Source organism: Microchirus variegatus (genome assembly GCF_963457635.1).
Source record: "Microchirus variegatus genome assembly, chromosome: 22".
NCBI lineage: Eukaryota > Metazoa > Chordata > Actinopteri > Pleuronectiformes > Soleidae > Microchirus > Microchirus variegatus.
In genome coordinates this window covers 13,881,396-13,905,624 of record NC_139823.1, presented here as the reverse complement: position 1 = coordinate 13,905,624, position 24,229 = coordinate 13,881,396, and the positions used below count along the sequence as shown (strand labels likewise).

General features: G+C 39.5%; 2 protein-coding genes across 2 annotated transcripts in view; both read left to right on the top strand.

The window, feature by feature from the left end:
- Positions 1-17,746, top strand: part of LOC310943168 (lactase/phlorizin hydrolase-like) — a gene marked incomplete at both ends in the record, with an annotated part of 68,890 nt that extends 51,144 nt beyond the window's left edge. The window contains one exon of the mRNA XM_083908694.1: positions 17,587-17,746. Coding sequence (XP_083764820.1) covers positions 17,587-17,746 — 160 coding nt within the window. The remainder of the gene's footprint in view (positions 1-17,586) is intronic.
- Positions 17,747-20,269: 2,523 nt separating this feature from the next.
- The window catches only part of hdac4 (histone deacetylase 4), a gene marked incomplete at both ends in the record, with an annotated part of 68,650 nt that continues 64,690 nt past the window's right edge, over positions 20,270-24,229 (top strand). Inside the window, 2 exons of the mRNA XM_083908692.1 lie at positions 20,270-20,333; positions 21,060-21,122. Of these exons, the coding sequence (XP_083764818.1) occupies positions 20,270-20,333; positions 21,060-21,122 (127 nt within the window). The remainder of the gene's footprint in view (positions 20,334-21,059; positions 21,123-24,229) is intronic.

Here is a 24,229-nt window from a genome sequence, read left to right as displayed (position 1 = left end):
TTCACTTTGGAAACAATGGTTGTTAAAGTGAGCATCCACAGATACATCCCAGCATTAAAACAGGTTTTAATGATCAGTGTTTTATGTTTCTCTCCTCTCTCGCTCTCTCAGAGCCCTTTACTCAGCAAGGTTCTTAAACTGCACCTCTGGAGCTACTCAGCTGCCAATAGTAGACTCCTGTTCTTATACTCTGCAACGTGAATGTGTGAAAAATGGAGTACCTTGTTTTAAAAGAAAGGGGAAGAAAAAAGAAGCAGGGCTGCATATTGAACATCCCCTAAATATATAATGAATCCAAGGGAAGATCGTTTGTCTTAGCTGTGATCTTTGATCACATATTTTGTCTCAAATGTACTTAAGGAAGTTATAGTCTTTCTACCACATGACAATAAAATGCTCAGAAAAAGCAATATACACGTTTCCCCACAGAATTAGGGGAAGAGTTCTTCTTTTTTTTTTTACTGTGGGCTTTCCTGAGTTTTAGTTTCATCTTTGTGTTTCACCGAAAAACCTATTCGGTGTAGAATTGAAATGACCTACACTAAAAAGAGCCACTGGGACATGATGATTAGTGTTTTGGCTAAACATATTTGCAGTTTTGGCTGTGGAGAGACAAATGAGTGCAAGGCTGAATTGCAAAATGTCAAGTTTATGTTTTGGGTAAATTTAGCTTCTTCATCTGCAAGGGACCTTTCAAGCAGGTCATTTCCCTATTGGCATTTTATAACTTCGTTTAGAGATAGTGAGGGGAATAGAGGAATATTACCAGCTTAATATTTTGTTAATATTAAGCTGGTAGGGTACACAGCTGGAGACAAAGCTATTCTGCCTTTATGACAGCGGATCCCTGAAAGTGATCACAGTGATGATCCTAAGCCACCAAGTTTCTCATTTTCGTCATCCTTCTTTGGTTTTACATGTGAAAAGATATATTTTTTATCTGCTTTTGGTTATTGAGTTTTTTTTTCTTCTACCATCTACACACTCTTGAGGCATTGGCCAAGGTAATAGTTCACCGCAAGTGACCAATAACTGGATAATAGTTTTGGATTGGATTGGAAAATCGTTATTGTCCCTGAAGGGCAATTTTGTTTTGTAACAAGAGACTCGCCACACAAATGCACAAATTCACAAGAACACATGCAGAGTACGCAATGCATAGGATATAAATACAGTGGATGTCATCATGATATTGTGCAATGGGCCATGTGATCTAATGGCAACTACAGCTTTAAAAAAAAACAAAAAAAAAACACAGCTGATGAGACTAATGCCTTTTAAATATCTGTCTGATTTGGCCCTAAAGATAGCTGATGTTCCTACAAAGCTTAACATTAAGAGTCCCAGCCTGTTGCCTAACCAACATATTGTGAAGTTATCCTGTTGAACACAACATATTAATAGTTAATTTTTGTCAAAATTTGCCCTGCCTCAACACCTCCTAGGATTTGGGATTGTAAAGTGATTGACAGCACAAATAATGCCATATAATTGGCCATATAATGTTAACCCAATAGTATCAATGTTATTTAAAAATGAATAACACCATAAAATGATGCTAAATCACTTTTCCCAACAGCATACATACAAAAAGTGCAGTGGTTCAGTGCACTGGGTTTACCAATGCTAGTTCACCGAGTTCAGCAGCACTTGCCATCAGTCAAATTGCATGAAACAGAGGTTTGTTGTCCTCCCCATTTGTAATTTAGCAGGCTTTTCTGTCAGCCATTAGCATAACATAGCAAGCTCATTTCTTCAGCTTTCAGAAGCAGTGGGAAATTTGATGAATGAAACATCAAGGATATGCTGTTGCCGAGATTAATGAGCTGGTTTGATGAAGACAAAATATTGCACATTGTTCATTTGTAAGCTTATTACCAAAGTTGGGTAAGAAGGTAAGCGTTAGACTGCTTTGTTTCCCCTCTGTGTTGCATACGTCTTTAGGTTTGCAAGTGATGCATGTTGGCGTGCAGGAAAAAGGGTTGTGTGGACTTGTCAGATTTCTTAGTATTGATGCAGGCCACTGTGAATCTCAGGGGTGTTAGCTTATGCTAATGCTAAACTATCTCTACCCTGACAATGATTGTGTCATTGTGTCGATGTATGTCAGGCTCAAACCCTTTCACATGCTCTTCTTAGGTATTAAATACATAGAGAGGCATGAAAAATAGCTTTGTAAAACTGTCCTGAACAGCTTTGAATGGGTTTATCAAGGATGCAGTGCATAAGATGTAAGATTGTGCTCTAATAGTGAAACTGTAATGGTCTGAAAGTGGTTGAAAGAAAGTGAGTCACCACAAGCAACGGAAATGATGGAACGGGTCTGGATGGATTTGCGACTTTATATTTTCTTCCGTCTCCAACTGATTCACAAAACATTTTTGACATCGGGTTCTCGAAAGAAGTTGGATAGATGACTAATGAGCAAATAAATTACATCCCGGGTTTTGCTACTTTCTGTAAATTTACCATTTGATGTTTAAGTGCAGTTGTCTGTATTTTCTTCAGAAATAGAGACTGATTATTGACAGACAATCTGTATTTTAGAGATTATACAACAAGAGCGATGAAGTAACATCGAGGAAACAAGAAGGTGTAAGAGGATACCGGCTTTAACAAGATAACTAGACTTAGGCTGTTGAGACCTGATATGAACACCTGTAAACCGTGATCCATTCACTAGTGAATGCACACAAAGGAAGTGGAGGTGTAGCATCTCTTAAAATGAGTGTTGTTGTTCATTCAACACCATCTGCTAAAACCCATATTTCAAAGTTAAAAGTCGACGGCAAAGATTTTTCTCCATCTCCAGTTTCTGCATTTCCAGCCCTCAAAATCCACACTTCTTTTACAATTAATGACGACATCCAATAAAGTTTGGTTGGTGAAGTGTATGACGGGGTGAATGACGGGGCGAATCGGGGGTCATTGAGTGTTATCAGTGAGAGATTAGAAGCCAGGGAATGGTTGTTTTTGACCTATTTAAAGACACAATTAGTAGGCACAATTTGTGCACCCCCTTCAGTATTTTCCTCGCTCACAAATGTATTCACACATTCATTCCGAGAACAGAGGGCATTTTGTTGCTTGCAAGCACGGATCTAACGGGGGAACCCTTCTGCTTTTGTTCGCACCACACGTAGAGCGGCCTCATGCCAAAACAAAGTAAACTAAACCAGATCAGACTACTTTATATGTGATGCAAATTTTTGTCACAGAAGGTGTTTCATTGCATTAGATATGATTCATAGATGTTTCTAATTTCTAGTTTGGCCCAAAATTGAAATCTTTGACGATTGCCATCAAGGATAGCAATAAAGGACTCCCGTTTCGTACTTAAGAGTAATGTTTTAAGCTCTCGGCATCATCCCCAGTCTGTCCACTTACGTGATGATGATCCACATATTACATTGACAGAGGATCAAGGCAAGCTGCTGTATTATCCAATGAGGCAAAGACCCTATAGTAATGGTGATAGTGATCTAAAAGCGGTCCGAGATTAAAGCACCTGACTCATGTAATCACCCTGCTGTCAGCGGCCTGTGCGATGTCACGCAACGTGCCATTAATGCACCAGATTGTTGCTGTGTTTATATTTTCTCAGCATCATTCTGTCTACAGGATTATCACAGCCCGACCGCAGTCATTTTGTGACTTTTCACTGAGAACCATGAAGACTTCAGCGCATCAGTTTGTGCAGAGCGTGTTCTACAGTTCACCACGTTGGTACTGTGAAAAGAATTACGACATGCACAAAACGATAAATATTGCTAGTTTGCTAGATGATGTGCTACTTGGGCTCATTTGATTTGTAATGTGATTCTGATTTATTGCGACTTAATAGTACAGATCATTTTGATTTTCAGTTCCTCCTTAAACATAAACTGAATGATGACTAAAATGATGAATTCCCTGAGACAATAACACACAAGTTATATTTGCCAAATTGATGCACATCACATTAGTCAGTCGGTCTGACAATTGTTGGAAGTACATAGAACAGAACAGTGAACAGTGGTGCGTAACATGTGCACCTGAATGTGTTTGTCATTCACTGCTACATTTACCTGCTTCTGCTAATAATAAACAAGTGCAATCAGGCCAAGTGGAAAATGAAGTGTGGTGTTTACTCGGTGTTCTCCGAGCGCTGTAGTGCTGTATGAAAATAAAATGACGGGCCAACGGGAAAGAGCCCAAATGAGAGCCTTCAAATGAAACCGAAAAATGTCTTTTCAAACCTCTGGAGTGCAGATCACACAAATGAAGAGGACTTCTAGTCATTTTTTTTGTTGGGTAAATTGACAACTGCTGCTGTAAAATGTTCTTAAAAAAAACCCAAGATGAAAATCCTTGAAATAGATTGACACACTTGGGCATCTGGTATCATTGTTGGTTTTACAGTACAACACACTTATCTTTACTGGAACCATCAATGGTTTTGCTCTTAAATGGCTTATGACCCCTGTTATTGACAGCCTTTTTTGTCATAACACCATTGATTTTCGCTGAGTTACATCTACATGGAAACAAGCGTGACTATTTTAATTCTAATTAGAGGGAGAAAAGGGTCTGAGTGAATGACTCTGTGGGTTTGTGGAAGTGTATGAGGATATACTCTTTGTATTGTTGTCCAGGCCTTGCTCAGTCACAGGCCCTTTGATTTCTCCCTTTTATATGAATGGTAGCCGTCATGAGCGACACGTCATGCAGAGGGTCTTTAAAGTCTCGCAGTAAAAAGGCTGTAATTGTAGCGCGTTTAGTCACTGTTCATACTCTAGTTGGCCTCTGTGAGGGGTTTATTCAGTCAATGCTTCATTAGCATGACTCACATCCTGACATTTCATTGCCAGTGTGTCATCTTACTGTCATCTCAGCCACTTAAAATCTGCACCAAACTCAGCTGTACGGGAAAGGCGTTGGGCAGTGTTCTAACCAATGTTTTATTAGACCTTTTTATGTGACTGATTTATGGAACACCGCACACGGATTAGAATCAGATTTTATAGACTTAGACGCTGGAGGTGGGCAAGATATATCGTCTAATATTATATCGTGATTGTTGTTTTTAAGATATGAAAATTGACATTATTACAAAAAACAATGAAACACACACTGATTTGGTGTTACCTGACGTGACCTCTCGCTAGTTCAGTAAGTCATTGAATCTGTTGAAACATTGTGTCCATTTATGCAACAATTATGCTAACAAGTATGCTGCTTTTTTGTAATGTCTTATTCTAGATTTGACTTTTCTTACTTCATCACATTGAAGTGCACAAGCAGCGATTAAACTCACTTCATGTATATTTGATCCAGTAATCGTTTATTATGGCTGTGTAAATAACAAGAATAAGAGCTCTATTTTAACATTCCCTATGAATGAAGTTAGTTTAAGTTAATTTAAAGTCGTGCCTCAACCTGCTTTTCGCTTCTTTATTCGTGGAGAAACATTTCAAAAGAGAATCACCTAAAGGTTGTATCCTAATTAATCATGGGTGTGTTCTCCAAACTGCTAAAATATGTGCTGCTGATGGGAAACAAAGCTTTGAGCCCGACCACAACTCATACTAAGATCAACATGTACAGTACATCATAGCTCGTAGTACACTGACTATTTACACAACTCTGGCACTGAGTTTATAGAATGCTCCTGCATCATTTTGAAGCAGAAGTATCTTCTTAAATCAGCACGCAGACGCATTCATAATGCAAAAGAGAGCGAGTCTTTAGTTTTCCAGGTACGTGGTCATCAAACAAAAGTGTTTGACAACTTAAAAGTTTGACCTGGAGATGACTTTATATAGATGTTAAGACAATCAATTCTTTCTTTGTTCGAACATTTCAGTCAAAACAAATAATAATAGTATATCAACTTCTTAAATGTGAAACTTTTCTAGTTCTTTGCTCCTTAAGACAAAGGAATCATTAAAAACGGAATCATTTTGGTTTGCGGACAAAACGAGACATGTAAGAACATCATTATTGTCAGGTTTGAGAAAGACTGATCAACCTTTCTGACATTTTATGGACCAAATAATAGACTAAATGATTTGGGGGCTTTGTTAATCATTGAAACAATAAGGTTTCAGCTTCTTAAATGAGTAAATGTTCTGTTTTTCGAGGTTTGGGAAACAGATCAACGATTTCTGACATTTTCTGGACCAAACATGTAATCGATTACTTGAGAAAATAATCGTTAGATTCATCCCTTGAAATATAAAACCATATTTTAAGTTTAAGTCTAAATTATTCATTGTCACAAAGCCATGCAGAGTGGGGTTATGTTAATGAGACACTCTAAAATGACCGTTGGTGTGAATTGATTGTTTAGAATTGAATTGATTGAAGTGAAAGTACACATGTAAATAGATGGATCATGGATTTAATACCACGTTGCACTCTTTAATTGTTACAATTAGTATTTGCAACATACAGCACTAAATATATATTTCAAAACAAATTTAGCTTCCAAAGGATGACACGTTGTGCCCTTTACCACAGAGAAAACCTGATCTTTATTCTGCCCTACCCCTCCTCCACATCCCTGCATTTGCTTCAGCCAAACGATTTATGTCTAATTACCGGTTATAAGCACTGCACTTCCTCTGAAAGGCTCCATATTAGAAACCAAATCTTATAATTAACCCATCTTCTCACATGAAAGTAATGGTTGTGCTCTGCCTTGTCAGAGGCTTCTGTTGACAGTCTGTCATCGCAGGCCGACCCTCCCCAACAACCACCTCCCCAAATATCAGCAGTGAAAGGAGAAATGAGCTGTCGGACTTGCTCGGTGCAGGCGAGTGAAGAGATTGACCTTGAGAGTCGTCTAAGCGAAGAATGCCTCCTCCTCCTCCACGTTGGACAGGCAGGAATTAAATGTTTAGCATGTAGCATTTTGGCGATAACGTATCAAAAAGTGAGTTAAAAGACGGAGAGTCGGTCGGTTGCTCGGAAGATGATGATCCCACGCTTTTCTCCAACGTTATCAAACTTGGTATTCTGTTATTGTTTTGAGAAAGAGAGGGTCATCTAGGGCACAAATTACATACTGTGCTTTTAAGTCTGCTCTAAATCTCCTTCTATATCATATCATGGACTCCATTCAGCATCTAGTCCATTGATCATTAAGTGGTTGAAGTTTAATGGCTACAAATGCATAATAAAGATACAAATGTAATGGACTGTCAAAGTAAAGCCAGGTTAAAAAGACTATTGGAAACAAATACTTTTTTTTTCATACATGGTTAAAACCACTCAACCATGTAGATCAGACGGCCCAAACTCGTGGCCTGCGGGCCACATGCGGCCCTCTGAGTAATTTTCGGTGGCCCGCCGCTTAATATCAAGTTATACAATTCAGAGTTGAGTTATTTCTTTATGTTTTTTGAGTAATTTAGTGCCAAAAATAAATTTTTATCGTGATCATACCAGCCATACCAACAGAGATACTTGTTGAAATTCTGAGAAATATAAATCGTCATATTTTTAAGATCATAGTTGCCTTTTCCCAAGAAATGTTGACTTTTTTTCCCCTCTTGACTGACCCTCTACCAGCCAGATTAGATGCAAGTTTGAGACCCCTGTGGTGTAGACAAACATATTTTTATGTGCCAAATATTATCGTCTCCTCAATCTCTCATTTAGGTTTGAATTTTTGCTTCTTGTAGTTTTCTGTTGGTGATGACGGAGAGCACAGTTTGTCAGACGATGGCGATGATAATTGTGTTTTCTTTTGTTTAAACGCCACTTGTGTGTGTGAAACTTGGCTCTTTTTTTTTAAGTTTTCTGCCTCAGTGACTGATTTCAGGAGTGGATTAGTGTTGCTGAAGGAGCTTGTTGACATCAGATGGCATGGGAACTATGAATCCACACACAGGGCTCAACGAAGGAGCGCAGGCAAACCTGCACTGGGCACGTACAGCGGGGGAAAAACAAATAAACTAAGCCCAAAGCAAGTATCCCCACAGTTGGCATGTTTCCATAGACATTTGGTAGAGAGAGGATGGATTCAAGAAGGTTTTGGTTATCAGCTAAGGATTTATTTGGGTTTTCTTTCAGTCTCTTGTAATGCTGTAAGTATATCCATGCTCGTGTAACAATTTGATTGGATTTGGCAACTAATATTAAGCCATTTAAGTCAAGTTAATTGACAGTATAAGTTTTTCTTATCAAATAAAACGGCTAGTTTTCTGACTTTATGTGGCTCCTTCCAGACGCTGCGTTCTACAGTCCCATTTTATTCCAGTGCAAAATGTGTCCCATCTGTTGCAGACTAACAGCGGTTGCATGTGCAAACGGGACACACGACAAAAGAAATTCATAATAATCATAATGGCGGCACAATCCACTCAGCATCAGATTGCTCGGTAATCCCACAGTAAACTCGCGCTAAAAGCTCACCGAGTCGGTAATATTACAGCTAATCCCCTGGTCTGCTTCATGTGTCGTGCTGGTGAACGCAGGTCTAAAACACACACAGAAACACACACACACACACATGCCTGTTGGTGTTCTAATTGATTGCTTTTCAGCTATTGTCTCAGTTTCAGCAGCCACACAGATCACAGTATAAAGCAGATGGCTGCGCCATGTAACGTCACTAAGAGACAATTTTAGCTTGTTGATGCAGTGCTGAATGCTGAATGCTAATGACTGTCATCAACTAAATGTGTCAGCCAGTGTTTACTTGCAACAGCATCAGGTCATTACACACTTTTTCCACACAAAAAAAAGACACCAGTTGAGAGGTTTTTTTTATATAATAAAAAGTGGAGGAGAGTCCAAATCCTAACCCTCACCACGCTCCCAGCTGTTGCTACTAACTAATGATTTCATTATTTTTGTCATTTTCTAGTTGTCACGGCACATTGGACCAAACTTGAAGTCCACACAAGTGGCAAAAATCACAAGTTGTAGTGCATAACTTTTAAAGGGCTGGATTAATTTTTACTGATGTATTTTAATATTTGGTATAGAATTACACAATACCTTTAATGCTGTAAAGACTTGCTTGTGTTTGCATCTCTTTAGAGGAGTCGCAAGTGAACAGACACATCTACAGACTTGTAAAAACATGACAATGTTGAAAAGGTAGTGGTGAAAGCTGCACACCTGCTGAAAAGGGTCTGTAAAACCAAAAGAACACAGATTATTCTTATTTATTTTTGTGTTTTTGAAATGTATGTGTTGACTTACCTGCACTGCACACAGGAAGACAGAGGGAGGCAACTGCACCACTATAGGAATGGGAATCACCATACGATATTATTCCAATATTGCTATATATTGGGTATTTGCAAAATAATATATTGCTATATACTCACACAACAGCTCTTGTGGACTGAGCGTCAGTTTATTTCTTTTTACGCTCATCCACAAAAAGTTTATTAGTAACGTCAAAATTATATATTTTTTTGATATTTTGTGGTCTCATATGCAATTTAATATCACTGTGCAAAATATCGTGATATTTCACTTTATCATAGTGTAAGGAAAACTATAGCCCCTAAGCAACACCTTGCTGGATTTGCAAGGGTTTTTGCAACAGGTTGGAGTACGGCTGACTGAAAACACACAAAAGTGCCCTCAGAAGTGAATTGTGGTGCTCATAAAATCTGGTTGTTCAGAGTTCGATGGATATTTGTCCCTTTCTGCCCCATGCACTCCTGGATTTTACATACCAACGCTCTTAGTCAGGTCTGATAGTATTGTTTCTCAGAACCAGTTTTTCCGATAAAGGACTCATCGTTTCTGTTCACAAAGACCAAACAAAGGCTGAATAATCACATCAGGAACAAGTAAAAATCGCTAAAACGTATGCACTGCAGCTTTAATTGGTCTAATGTGTTAGACTACACCAGTCCTGAACAGATTTTTTATTTTTTTTGTCAAGATGTCGTCCACGTGCACCGACCGTAAAGAATTGTGCTGTGAATGTATGAATCACTTTGACCCTCTCGGGCTGCACTGATTAGGCGAACGTCAACATGCGCACAGAGCGCGGCGCTGGAGCGCAGGAGAGTTCAAATACTTGAGCTGAGGTTACCGTGCTCATCCTTGCTTGCTTTTTAAACAAGCATTGAAACCCCACCCTTCCCCTCTAAACCCCTCCTAGCACCCAAGTCCAGGAGCTTTGCCAAAAGCAGACTAACACTAAACATTCACAGCGCTGGGGAAGAGAAAGCAAACTCTCTGGGAAGGTACAGCATTGACGTCAGAGGGAGCCACATGTAAGAAATTCCTTCCTAATTACCGAGAATGTACTGGCTTATTGTATAAAAATGTTCTGGATCATATTCATCTTTTAAAAGGTGGCTCTTAGTTTATAGTCTTTTCTACCTTTTCAGTTTTATAATGAGTCACTCTCTTCTTCACTTTAAGCAAGCCCCTATTATTTCACATCCTCTTTATTATTTTCCACCTTCCCCTCCAGTTCCACTTTATTCCTTCTTGTCCCCTTCAACACACCTTGTTTCTACTTCTTTTCTGCTCTCTTTTTTTTTCCTCCTGAACGCCGACTTACAAAACCACTTTGTGGTAGATAATTTGAAATAGCCGGCAGACACCTACGCCCATTTGTGTGGGATTTATTTCTTGTGTGCCTGAGAGGCTGATGTGTTTTGATTATTTCTGCTGACCCGCTGGTCTTGGTGCTGCACCTGTTATTCCCCTATAGGAATGTGTGAGCGCTTTGTGGCTGCTTCACATGGCCTTGTGTGGTTTTTTTCTTCTTTTTTTTTAAGTTAAAAACTGTTGGCAAAAACTATTTGTACAACTGATGTAATTGAATAACTTTAAAGTCCTGTGTTTTAAACATCTGCTTGCAATGCATCCGTCACAGTGAAAGCATTTAGTTTGAGGTCTGCAACACACGATTGTTTTCATAATCGATTAATCCATGGAATAATTTAATAATATTTTTTCTCTCAATTGATCAAGAACGTTTATTTTTGTCCTCTAACCAAAATTATTCACTTTTAATTATTTTTTGCTTCCATGACGTCCAGGCACCGTTTACCAGTTAGCTGCGTTAGCTCCTTTAGCGACATTAGCACGCCTGCAGTCGAACTGGAGCGGTCTGTTTATTAAAAGAAAAGAGCAGCGCTACAAATAACCAGCGTGCCTGTATACTGCGTATGTGTGCCTCTTTTTTTTTAACGTTTAGCGTTACTTTAGAGACTCATTTTAACAATTACGTGCATCTTTTTCCAGTCAGTCGTTATGGAAATGCGTCATACGTTAATGCGCGTTAACGTTGCTGCCGTTAATCGCCGTTAACTGACATGGATCAAACAAACCAGGCAAATAATCACATTTAAAAAAACTGAGAAATCAAAGACCTTGTTGTAATCATTAAAAAATAAAAACTTAAAACCATGAATTCAATAATTGTTGTTGCCGTTCTATTTCCTTTATGTGATGCTAAGCTCGAGACATAGTGATAAGTCATCCTAGCTACACGATGAGCTGTCATGCTACAAGATGTGATGAGAAGGAAGAGAATAAGTATCCTGTATTTTAACTTTAAATTTTTTTTTTAACCATTCATTCGCATACATTTGTTAACTTTACAATCGATAGAATTCAACAATTCTTCCTCTTTCTGTTACATGCTGCGCAGAAATTCTGTCGCCCCATGAGAAAGTCTGGGCAATTACCAAAATAGCTTTGTGGTGCAAGTTGTCTGCTGTGTAAAGTTGTGTTATATATTATACCGTAAGTCCGTAGAGAATACAGAACTGAGGGCTTCTTCCAAGGCCTATGCCAGTTTTTAAAACTGTCAACTAATTATGTGTGAGGCCAACTCCTCACAATATTTATGGCTAATCTAATTGTCACTTATTAAAGCAATTACTGTATGAACTGATTAAATAATAAAATCTAATCCAAGTCTATGTATATATGCCATAACAAAATCTTCCATAAAATCTCTTTTTTTGACGACCAGCCAACCTTAAAGTACAACAATGTTTCTCCAAAATCATTTTTTTTTTTGTTTTTAAAGTCCTCCTGAGAGATGCACTGTGCTGTGTTAGAGGAAAGGTTGATTGGCTGAGATGAGCGTACAGAGAGTTGTTTTAGGAGGGAGAGGAGTGTGATGATGAGGTGTGAGAGGGCTTCACACAGACGCACATTTGCGATTCGTACTGAAAATGGAGATACAAGGGAGCCGGGGGATTTGTGGAGGCTCCCATATCGACCGAAGGAATGCCTTTGAAGGCTTTTCTTCCTCCCTGTAGATGCGTTTTATTAGTGCGGGACAACCGCTGATTGGACACATTCTGGCGGATGGAGATACTTATGTAGGAAAACGGAGGATAGGCAGATGAGGTGAAAGAGTCCATTGGCCACTTAACAATAGTGATGTTTGCAGCTCCTTTTTATTCCATCATACATGCACACTGCTCCAGCTCCAATTAACATCATCGGTAAACTTGAGGTGGGGAAAAAATATGCTTGTGTATGAGCGGATAAAAATCTTTTTCAATATTTAGTAGCGGTGGATGAGCTTGTCAGGTTTTTATTAAAAGTTGATTGTCAATAAATTCTATTATGCATGTTGTTGCTCCTATAGAGAGATGCAAATAACAAGGGGTGCTCCTTCGGGGTTGATGCTGCAACACACGCTTAGCATGATTCAACATGACTGCACATGTTGAGACACACACACACACACACAGACGCAAACTTGTTTCTATGTCTTAGTGAGGACACATTCCCTAGACCAGCGGTGTCAAACTCAATTACAGAGGGAGCCAAAATTAAACTGAGTCCAAATCCAGGGCCAGATCAGGTCATATAATTAGTGCTGGGCACGTTAACGGCGTCAACATTAACGTGCAATAACGCATGGTGCGTTTCCATGATGACTGACCGGAAAAAGACCCTCGAGACGTCATGTTTACGTGACTCCCGATTGTTAAAATGAGTCTCTAAAGTAACGCTAAACTTTAAAAACAGTGGCACACATACGCAGTACACAGGTACGCTGGTTATTTGTAGCGCTGCTCTTTTCGTTTAATAAACAGACCGCTCCAGTTCCACCGTTTGGCTCGCTAACGGAGCTAACGGAGCTAAATGGTAAATGGTGCCTGGACTCCGGTGCCGCGTCACGTAAAGCATAATGTCACACGTATTTTCAGGAAACGTGTCTTGCGTTAATGTGCGTTAACGTTGACACCGCTAACCGCCATTACATATAATATAAAATTTGTAACGAACCCTATAGATTAAATAAAGAAACAATTCAGCGATCAAATTTGAAATTAGCACGTTACGATACATAAGTGAATGCAATTTCATAGAATAAGTTTGAAGCTGGATAGCCCCAACTTCAAATTCATGTACACATCAGTTGGAAGACCATAAATGTAGAAAAGTGGTATTGGTATTGGAATGATTTTCCACTGAAATTTAGCAGTAAGTCTGTCTTAACTGATTTGCTCTGCTTTTATTTCACACACACAGGCCTATAGTCACATACATCTTATGTCTTGTGTGGTATTTATGTGTGTCAACAGAGGAGCAGGAAAGACCTATTATCTTGAGGGCCGAATACAGTTGTATGGCGGCCTGGAAGTGGCCCCCGGGCCTTGAGTTTGACACGTGTGCCCTAGACCCTTACCTTAACCTTAATCTGACCTACTCCTAACCATATAACGTAAAATGTGGTAGTTTATGTTATGGGGATGTTTCTTTTTGTCCCCATAAGGAAGTCAAGTTCCTATAATTTAACTGAGTAATGGGAGGCTTAGGTCCCCACAACATGAGTAATTCCTGGAAAACACACACACACATAATAGGTGCTAATACTCTAGCACTCAGTCTCTATGTTTCTCACTTTTCATTCATATGCCTTTACATTTTAATTATTTACGACATGAATGAAATCAGATTAGATGAGAAGAAGACATTTTATCGTCTGAGAGAATGTTAAAGAGCATGATGATCAGCGCTTGTACAATAGAACACTCTTTTATATAACCTGAATTTAGATCATACTGCGTTGCTTTACAACCGTATACATTAGAGCCATTAAAGAGTCTGAAACCGCAGCCACTTGACCACAAAGCAGTGTGTATTATAAATGTGTGGTATATTACAGGTTGGGTAGAATTTGCTGATATATCTATCTGGTTTGTTAACTTTGTGTCTGTCCTTTGTTTGTCACAGTGTAGAATCTGTTGGAAACGGCTCAGACATGTTCTTTGACCCTTTCAAAAATAGTTTTCCTTTCATTGCGGAGGCCCGGAGCACACTCTGCAGAGACGGTTCGTCGCCTCATTGATATTAACGTGTCTTGCATACGTATGTATTACAGTGTTATTTGTGACCTATTGCATAACTAGTAAGTGTAATCTAGCGTGTGATGTTCACGTGTCATAATACACTTCCACAGAAACAGAAGGCCCTTCTCTCTACTCAGTGACCCGTCTGCTCTGATACAGATGTCTTCATTCCTGTTAGTACATTTCCACTTCTTTCAACAGAGAAAACACACACACACACACACATACGTTTGTGCAGCTATTCTTCTGAGGACACTGCATTGACTTCCATTCATTTTGGACAGCCTCACCAAAGCATTATCCCTAATCTTCACCATAACCAGTTAACCCTCATTTTAATGGAACCACAATTCAAATCATAGCCCTAAACTTAAACCCAGGTCCTCAGAAATATGGTTCTGCCCCATTAGGACCACATTTTGGTCTGCTTTACGGTTACTGGCTCTGACAAGGTTGGTGTTTCTGCCAGAAAAGGTTCCAAAGAGGTAATAAACAAAGGTATACACACGCACACATGCACACACACAACACAAACCTTCTGTCTTCACAGGGATCCTCTGTCTCCCCACGGACTCATGCTGAAACATCACGTGGCCTCTTGTTCTATCCATATCTGTACCAAAATAATAATCACACATTCATCTCTCCATAACGAAACAATGTGACAGTACTGTTTTCTAATGGGAATTCAAAACAGAGAACACTACATATAAATAATATTTATTTACTGAAGTAAGTTCACACATTGTGAATTTCTTGTCATTTATTGTGACTCGTATACTCGTCTGTACAGTATCTCCATATAAACGCAGACACATTCAAACATGCATGCACGACAGTATACACATAAACACAGGCTGTTAAAGGCTGTGGTTTCTCTTGTAGGTTCAACATGTCTCGAGGAAGTACTGAGTAGTTGGTAAACACGGCCGCAACAACACCAGCAAGTGGTTTAAGGCTGTGTCGAGAATGACTTTTACTGCCATCCTTTGCTAACACAATCAACCATTCATTTAAATGTATTGTTTATTTTTTTGGAATTGTAATAGGGCTGTATTTTAAAAACCTACACTGACATATTTGCATAACTGTTGTTAGGAATGCAACTACATCCAAAACCAAAATTATGTTAACATCATGGTAACAAATCCACTCTAGGATATTTATTGTAAAATTAGGATAACGCTGCAAAGCTTGTGAAATCCGTCCCATCTGTGATGATGAGTGCGACGCTCTTGGATCGCTCGAGGCTCTGTGTAACTTTTATCTCCTTGTACATGTAAAAGTCGGGGAAGTTAAAAAAATAATGTCAAAAGCTGCGTTTCCTCACGTAGGTTCGACATAGCTACACGTCTAGAGTGCAATTTTTGTTCTGTCCCTTGACGGATATCTTTATTTGGAATGAATCTCTTTTGATTTTTGGCTGAAACCAGACTATCTTGTGGTTTAGGGTGGTGGTGACAGGTTGGTGTGGCTGGCACCGTCTTGCACTGGCTCAGAGTTTGGTTTCAGCAGAAGGGCAGTTTTGGTGGAGCCGCGGCAGACAGGATGGCATAGTTGGCAGAGATCTCGGCGGCTGATATCGAGGGCTCAGAATACACTAGACTGACTTGTAGTGGACTAGACCGGTTGTTCTGGCTGGCACGCTATTGTGATGACTGCTGGTCAAATGGAGGTGAATGTGGCCGCAGACCAAGGTGACTTGGCATCCTCACAGTCTAGGATAAGGTGTGCTGTTGTACTCAAATATTTAATGTGCACTTTTGTGCACCAGTGTGTTTCTACAAATGTTGACACGTGCTCTTTTTGCATCGTCAAAAGGGTGCTCCCCATCGCTGTATGCCAGGTGTGCATTTACTCAACCATACACTTGTGCTTCCTGCAAAATTCTGAGCCAACTTGTCTATTTGCCAAGTATCAGTAACACTGCACCCGCCCGGTCCCTTCCTTTTACCATGTGGTGACCACGTATGCTTATCCACGAGGAAGTCTGTCGACAGCTTTTATGCTTTTTCACAAATGAGATTTGACACATGTAAGAAGACTAAATCACTTTCCTGCTGAGGCCTTGGAGACATGCATGTACTTTTTATTATTAGCTTGTACTGTATGTGTTTTGACTGGCCAAATGTGTAATCCTTCATGTCACGGGGGAACATGTCTATTTATTGCTGATGGGCATACATATGGCACAGGTCACGTAGGTCAGTGCATTATCCATCAAGGACTCCAAATGACTCATGGCTTACATTACAGTGTCCACCGCTGTAACTGTGCTACACGGGTCTCAGCACGGCAATAACAATCTGCAGGATATTAATCACACATAACATAAGATATTGAAAATTACTCAGTATATGCTAATGCACTTTAACTCTTTGCTCCGAGTAGTGTAAAAAAAAACCCCACACAACTGGATATTATCACATGCCTCACTACCACAATAAAACCTGATTTAATTTCTAACTTAAACCTTTTCTATGAATTGATATAATTCTGATTTTGCTACTGCTTATCAGCACCAATACTTCATATTTGTATTGGTATATTTTTCTGTAATTCGGTGCCAAGAGAGCCTGAACCCAATTGTTTTCATAATCCATAAATCTGTTGATTGGACATAACCCAGAAAAACAAACCAAAATGATTCAGTTTTATTGATTTCTTTGTTATATTTGTTGAAGAAGTAAAAAAAAAATCAGAAAACTTGTTTGAAACCCAACAAAAATTAACTCTACTGTCGTGAAGAGCTGTATTATTTCTTCCACTATATTGCGATTGCCCTGTGACACGAGCGTTATTTTTCCTCCCCCTCGAGTCACGTTCACTCGTCTGGACTGTGGCCTGTGCTTGACTGATGTCTGTGGGATGATTTATCACATCAATTAATTTGATACCAACAGTGCTCCAAGTTAATAGCAAGTAGAAATATCCAACACGTTGTCTGCCTCATGTCTGTTGTGTGACATTTGTGTTCCTAGGGGCTTGCTGGTGTTACCATGTTGACTTACACCATACAAAGTCGCTGAGGTTTTAGCTAAATTTAGCAAAGTGAGCCCAATCTTTTAAAGTGCTTGTCTGCCACAATGGGTACAAATTACACTCAGAAACTTAATTAACTTAACGCTTTGGTAATGACCAAGTTGAAACTGGTTCTTGATGCCCATTTTCCAATCATCTGTTCTACATCAGTAGAGCCAAAGCTTGGACCACGGAATTGTCTGTAAGAGCCATTGAGCCTCTTCGTCTCATTTCTGTGTTGTTACAGCCATAACTGTGGATAATTGTTGTGCTGTAGAGACGACAACTCTTTGGTCGAGCTCGGAGACGACCTTGATGTGGTTTTGACGGAACAGATAAGTGCCTTGTTGAAAGTGGCCTGCAAACAAACGCGTCTACTGCAGAGTCAACTCTCCGTAATGGCTGGCTGGGTCTGGAAGGCAATTGTTCAGAACTGAACTGAGGAGGTGGGACATTCATACGGTCTTGATGCCCAGATTTAATACAGTGATAAACAAAATCTGAACAAAGTGGAACATGTGTTAATGGGGTAATTATCAACGCTTCTCAACGCGAGTCACTAATCTGTGGTAAAATATATAAATATTATTATATAGTCATTTCACAAAGTAGTCGCCCCCTGGTGGCTATTCATTATTACTGATAATTCCTGATAGACTCCAGTATGATAAGCAGAAGGCCTTTAAAACGGTCTGTTACATGTATACACTTTAGGTAAACATTAATCGAGCCAATATTTGTATTTAATATTGAGTTATTTTTTTTTTAAATTGAAAATATTGTATAAAGACAGACATTTAGTGCTGTTCAATAACTGGTTACGGAATGTAAGCAAATTTTGTATAATTTGTTATTATTAAACCATTATATATATATATAATCGGATGGAGGAAAATTTAACTATCGGCCATATGTTGCCCTGATTTTTAAATATGTGTGTATATATAAATATATGTTATATTAATACATTAATAAACACACAGAATAATTTAATTAATCATGTCTTTTTTTCCCTTTTCCCTCAATGCACGAGCCCTCTCACAATCATGCACATCCATAATATTCTATTGTTTATCATGTCACCAGGGAGGCAAAGAGCAAAACTAAAAAGGGAGGTAATGAGGGAAGATACATAACACTCACTTTCAGTGTCAAATCTTCCCTCGTTTGTGTGTGTGTGTGTGTGTGTGTGTGTATGTATGTGAGTGAGTGTGTAATTGCTTGGGCTGTCTTTCACCCATCAAGCTCTGGTGTCATCTTTCTGCCATCTGCCACTACCACCCTACTGACACACACACACACATACACACACATGCACAGTATCCACATAATGTATCCAGCCTTCTCATCATACTTTGTCAATACAAAATCCCTTGTCTTTTCTTGTTTTCCCTCCTCTCCTCTCCTCTCTGCTATACCATTGGTTTGCGCCTACTTTTGTCACAGACACAAAGGAAGCAGGCTTTGCCTGGAACATGAAACTCAAGTAATGCATTTGTGTGTGTGTGTGTGTGTGTGTGTGTGTGTGTGTGTGTGTGTGTGTGTGTGTGTGTGTTTGTGTGAACAATATGAATATTTAATTCAGCCCCTCCCTCCACCATCATGTATTAATCATGGCGCAGTCTGCCCGGGCTGAAAATAGCACCTAGCAACCCAGAAAAACAAAATTCATAGTAGTTATGGTTATGTCATGTGCTGCTGCTCATTCATGTGCGGCGTAGCACATGATCTTGAGGCCGTGTGTCTCACATTTTCCTTAATTCCGCTGTAGTTTTGCAATAACCATATACTTTGAGAGTTGTCAGTTTGTTTGAGAGGGAAAAAACAACTTTTGGATTTAGAGAGTACAAGTGTCACAACACAGCGCTAACTCCCACTGAGTTTAAAATATTTCACTGTATTTGAGAGTTTGCCTCCTGAAAGCGGTGATAATTGCAGGATTACTGACCCCCACCATTCACGCCAGCTGCCAATCATACGAGTACACTCGTGTAGGCTAAGATTGACTGCCTAATTTCAGCCCAGCTGTTAGCAGGTGGGAGCACAAAAGTAGCAGCGAGTTTGTTAAGTCACAGATAGCAGAGACTCCTCCACTAACAGAGCTTCAATTTAAGACCACAAGGCATTAGAATTCATGAAACCCAAGCCAAATGAAATGTGTGTTCACAGGCTGTTAACAATCAAGCAGAATGCTAATTATAGTCTACACTGTGTGTACAGTGCAGTCGGAAAGTATCGGGACATAGCAGATGTTTTTCACTTTATAATGTCTCCTCACCACATTACATTTGAAAAAGAAATGAAGCGTCGACTTCCTTCGTTGCAAAACTGCTCTAATGTGCCGTTGCCCACACTTGTGTAGACTTATAACGGACAGTTTGAAAATGTAAAACAACAACAAAACAAATACACTCTTCCTTGTCAAACCCTGGCACCCGCATTGCCCACAAAGCAGCTCAGCCCCACAGTTCCAACAGTTCATGTTGGAAAGTGTTAGTGCTAGTGGTGTCTAATGTGGCCCAGAACCTCGAGCCTCGAGAAGGGATTAGGAGTGGGCCACAGAAGTCTGGCAGGCTCTCTTCTTTCTAACGGCAAACTCTTTTTTTTTTTCTTTTTCTTTTTCAAACTTGTCTTGTGCAGCACTAACCGAACCTGACCATGTGACGGCACTTGAGGCGGTTTTAGTCAGACACTGTGCCACATGGGTGCCACAAATGGTGATTTGCAACTTTCATATGCAGTGGTACTCCCCAAGACTTTCAAACAGACTTTGGATCTTGGTTTTTTTTTTGTCACTATGTGAACAGAGCTGAAGTTACTACTTTAGCTTTAGCTTTCTGTAGCTAAAGCTGAGTAGTTTCTATGTTGCGCTCTCGTCATCATCAGCAACCTCTTAATGAATCATGAAGACCAGTCATCATTAGTGTATTATTTAATGTGTTTTTTTTTCAGAGATCGGCATGTATGGGCCTGTCTCCTATTTGCGTCTGCATGCATTCATTCGCTATGCATCTCTGCTTACGGGTACATGGCCTCGGTTCCTTTCACACTCGCACAATTATGTTGTGTGTCTGTCTATTGTTCCACAAATGTGCGCTCTATCTTGCATTCCATTACAGTGTAGCAGCAATGTCACGGCAGGATTTGTATAAGGGATGGGGATGAGCCCATCCCTGATATCAGATACCAATGCCGATACTGGTCAAAATCAGTGGTTCAGATATCGGAGAGATATTAAAATGTAAAATCTGATATGATCCAAAAATCCTCTATATCGCTAAAAATGTAAATAAAAATCTGTCCTGTTTCTTCTTGATGAGAGAAGAACATCTGTTACACAGTTGGAGACTGATGTCGTTGAAATAGTATTATTCTTATTCAAGAAATTCAATCCTATGACATACATTTTTTTTTTAAATATTAAACTGATGAAAAATATAAAATAACTATTTTCCGCCTCTGACTATCTAATCTGTGGTGCATCTATTATCACAAAGTGGCAGCAACAGCAAGCATTTAGTGGGTGTGTTTGCAGAGGTGATGACATTTAAGAGGCTCCTTGAATGCATTCCGTTACCTCAACATGTTTTGAAGCCTCAAATACTTTCACCGGCTTTCATGCACGACAATATTCTTACATCCAACTAATAATCTTGTTTTGCTTGAAATGTAAGTGTTTTGTAGCAGCAAATGTCCATGGTTTCGTCCTCTTTGACTTATAACATGTTATTTTTCCTGCTCTCTTAACAGGTGGCTTGAGCAGCAAGGATCATTCTTTGGAACTTCTCAAACCATCTGCACTCAACCATTTCGGTAGGACTTCTGTATGTGTGTCTGTCTACGTTGGCGTGTGACCTGCTGGACTGATAACGCCATGGTTTTCAGTCTCGCTGGTGTCATTGTTGTTCAAAGTTTTCTTGTTCTTCTTCATAGTATGGACAAATCACTGGATACAATGCAAGCCTTAGTGGTGCTGAATGTTGAGCAGGATGATAACACACAGACACTGGCTGAGGTTTATAATGTTGCTTGTATGCCAAGGGTCATAGGTAATGGATTTAAAAGGAATATATATACCTGATGGATTACAAATCTGTGATTGAAGTGGAGCTGCAACATGTGATTAATCTGTCCATACAATGTCAGAAAATGGAAAAATGTTGATCAGTGTTTCCCAAAACTCAAAATGATGTTCTCAGATTTTTCAGTTTAAATGATTCCTTTGTCAAATAGAGCAATGAAACCAGAACATATTCACATTTAAGAAGCAGAAAAAATAAATAAATCTTGTTTTGATTATTAAAAAAGCCCTCTAAATCAGATATAAGCAATTGTCAAAATAGTTGACAACAAATTTAATTATCGATTCATAACCAAATAATCGTTGCAGCCCTGGATACAATTTACTGTATTTATACCAATATGAATCAGTTGCTTATCTACACTCCCTCTCCTTGGAGGTGAGAGATTGATGCAGTCATGTCTTTGGGGTTTCTGATGTGTAAAGTACCACAGGTGATTACAGTACATCAGTGCTCATTGGGGGGGATCAGGATTGCCTTAACTGGCTAATGTACGGCACAGTAATATATTCCTTCAGTATCTGTTTAGAAGGAAACTTATCATTAACTTCTGACAGCGTTACCATTTTCACCACCTGACGTCGCTTGTTGTTTTTAGTCCTCGACGGTGTATTATTAAGTGACCAAATCCACCCTTTTTTTTTGGGGAATTTTGCACCGCACATGCCAGCGCTCATGCGCTCGTACGTGAAAGTGCATGTGAATTGAGACATTTTGTTGGAACTTCACACTCCCGATGACAGGAACGCGTGGTGATCTCACCCCATCAGCATGTCATCAACCCACAGGCAGTATGTTTGTCCCGTGTGGCAGGAGGACATGCTGATGCTGCACTGTCATAGATGCGGTTGTCAAGACCTGGCGACATAACCTGTTAATCGCATGTTTCGTTGCCGGTAGAAGTGACCCACGTCATGGCATAAACACATCGGCAGATGTCAACATGAAGCAGCATGTATGTATGCTGTATGTTTAATGATAGGCTTCAAACCCTGTGGGCTTTGTCTTATTCTTTTCACACTAGATTAAAGCTAATTAGAGCACATTCATGGTGTTTGAATGCAAAGTGCACTGAGCCTTTGGAGCAGAATTCTTTGATCAGGTTTTCAGAAATTTTGAAAAGAAGCACAATAACTTTTTATGTAATAGTTATTTTTTTTTAACCTTTATTTCACCAAGAAGTCCCCTTGAGATCGAAATCTCTTTTATAAGGGAGACGTGGCCAAGACAGCTTGCCAGTTACAGTTCAAGGAAATAATACACAATAAAACCCATTCAAAATATAAAAAGGCAACCACACAACCATGACTTTAAAATCATTATGACTATTTCTTTTCGTAGAAAATCTTCTAAGGTACGTAACACAGTCTTCCCCGAAAATCCTCTTAAAAGCTGTTTTGCAATGATCATAGGATATTCTACAGGGTTCCACTGGTCCTTTTAAACATTTTTGAAAAACAGAAATGCGTCTCACAAAAGTACTTTTGTGCAAGAAGTTACATTAATATTTAGGTAGATGTCTCTCTTGTTCATTACAGCACCACCTCCTGTTTCATGCTCCCTGCATTGCTTAATGTACGTGAACTATTCCTATGATGTGGACGCTGTCCACTGTCTCTCTCTGTAGGTGACATGAGGTTCCATTGCTGAACAATGAGCGAATAACGTTAAGTAAGTGATTACGTGATGCCTGGGACATTTCAAGGTCTCTGGCTCAACACAGAGCATGACAAAGACTGACTTTGACCAGGATCTTGAGGACAATCACTTGTCCAGATTCAGAGTGTGCAGCAAATCAATAAAAGTGGACGCCACAGACAAGGTGGCTCTTACAAGTTGCCCTCCCATCTTCAGCAGTGCCATTTGAGGGAATTGGTCCTGGAATATCATTGGAATATCATTGAAAGATCAAGTCAATCTAGGCGTGGGAACCCTCATTCCACTGCCTACATTTAATAGACTGTGGCTTTCAAATAATAATGCAACATCTGTGTTTTGCGTGAGCGGCACCTTTCTTTATCGAGCTCCTATAAAAGGAATGGAAATGGCAGTGGAATTCACAGTTGAAAGAGAAAGAGAATCCACTCAGGTGATGTATCCTCACTTGGTAATGATATTACAGTCACTCTGTGTCTTTGTAAATGAAGTGTTACTGTGCAACCACAGATGAACCTGGGACAGCTGTCACATTTGCATTGGACTAGCAAAGGTTAAATATGATTCACACAGTGCTTTTTCATACACGTGTCATATACGATCTGAAAACAACAATACATCTGCGTTAACAAAGGAGCAGATGCCAGGGAAAGAACATAATCTCGAATGGACTTACTTGGCCTCATTAATCTCACAACTTGCATTTCATTAACAGAGTTGCTAATGACATTAATGCTATTACTGCTGCCAAGGAGGAGGTAAATGTTTTTGCCAGTGTTGCCAGTCACTCTTGTGTCATCGGGGGAGTTTATTGACATTGTGGGAAACTGAGCGGCCTTGGCAGAGGTTAGCACTCTTTCTAGTAGTTATTAAATATAATAAGTGGTTTGAAATCCGTTGCCTATGGCTGTGAGAAAGGATGGTGAAATTCAGAACTAGGACATTTTCAGAGAAGTTTTCAGCATGCATGTTTGTTCTTTGTATTTATCGGTAACTCCATGGAAATTGCAGTAAACAGAGATCTTGGAAGGGAGGTAATTTCAAACACCTTGGAGATTTTGTCACCGTGTCCTCTGCGGATTAAGTCTGTCTCCGTCTCCTCATGTGATCTTAGACTGACTTCATGGTGGGAAGGTCAGGGTTCTGTGGAGGCCATCTGCTGCAGGATTCCATACTCTTTTC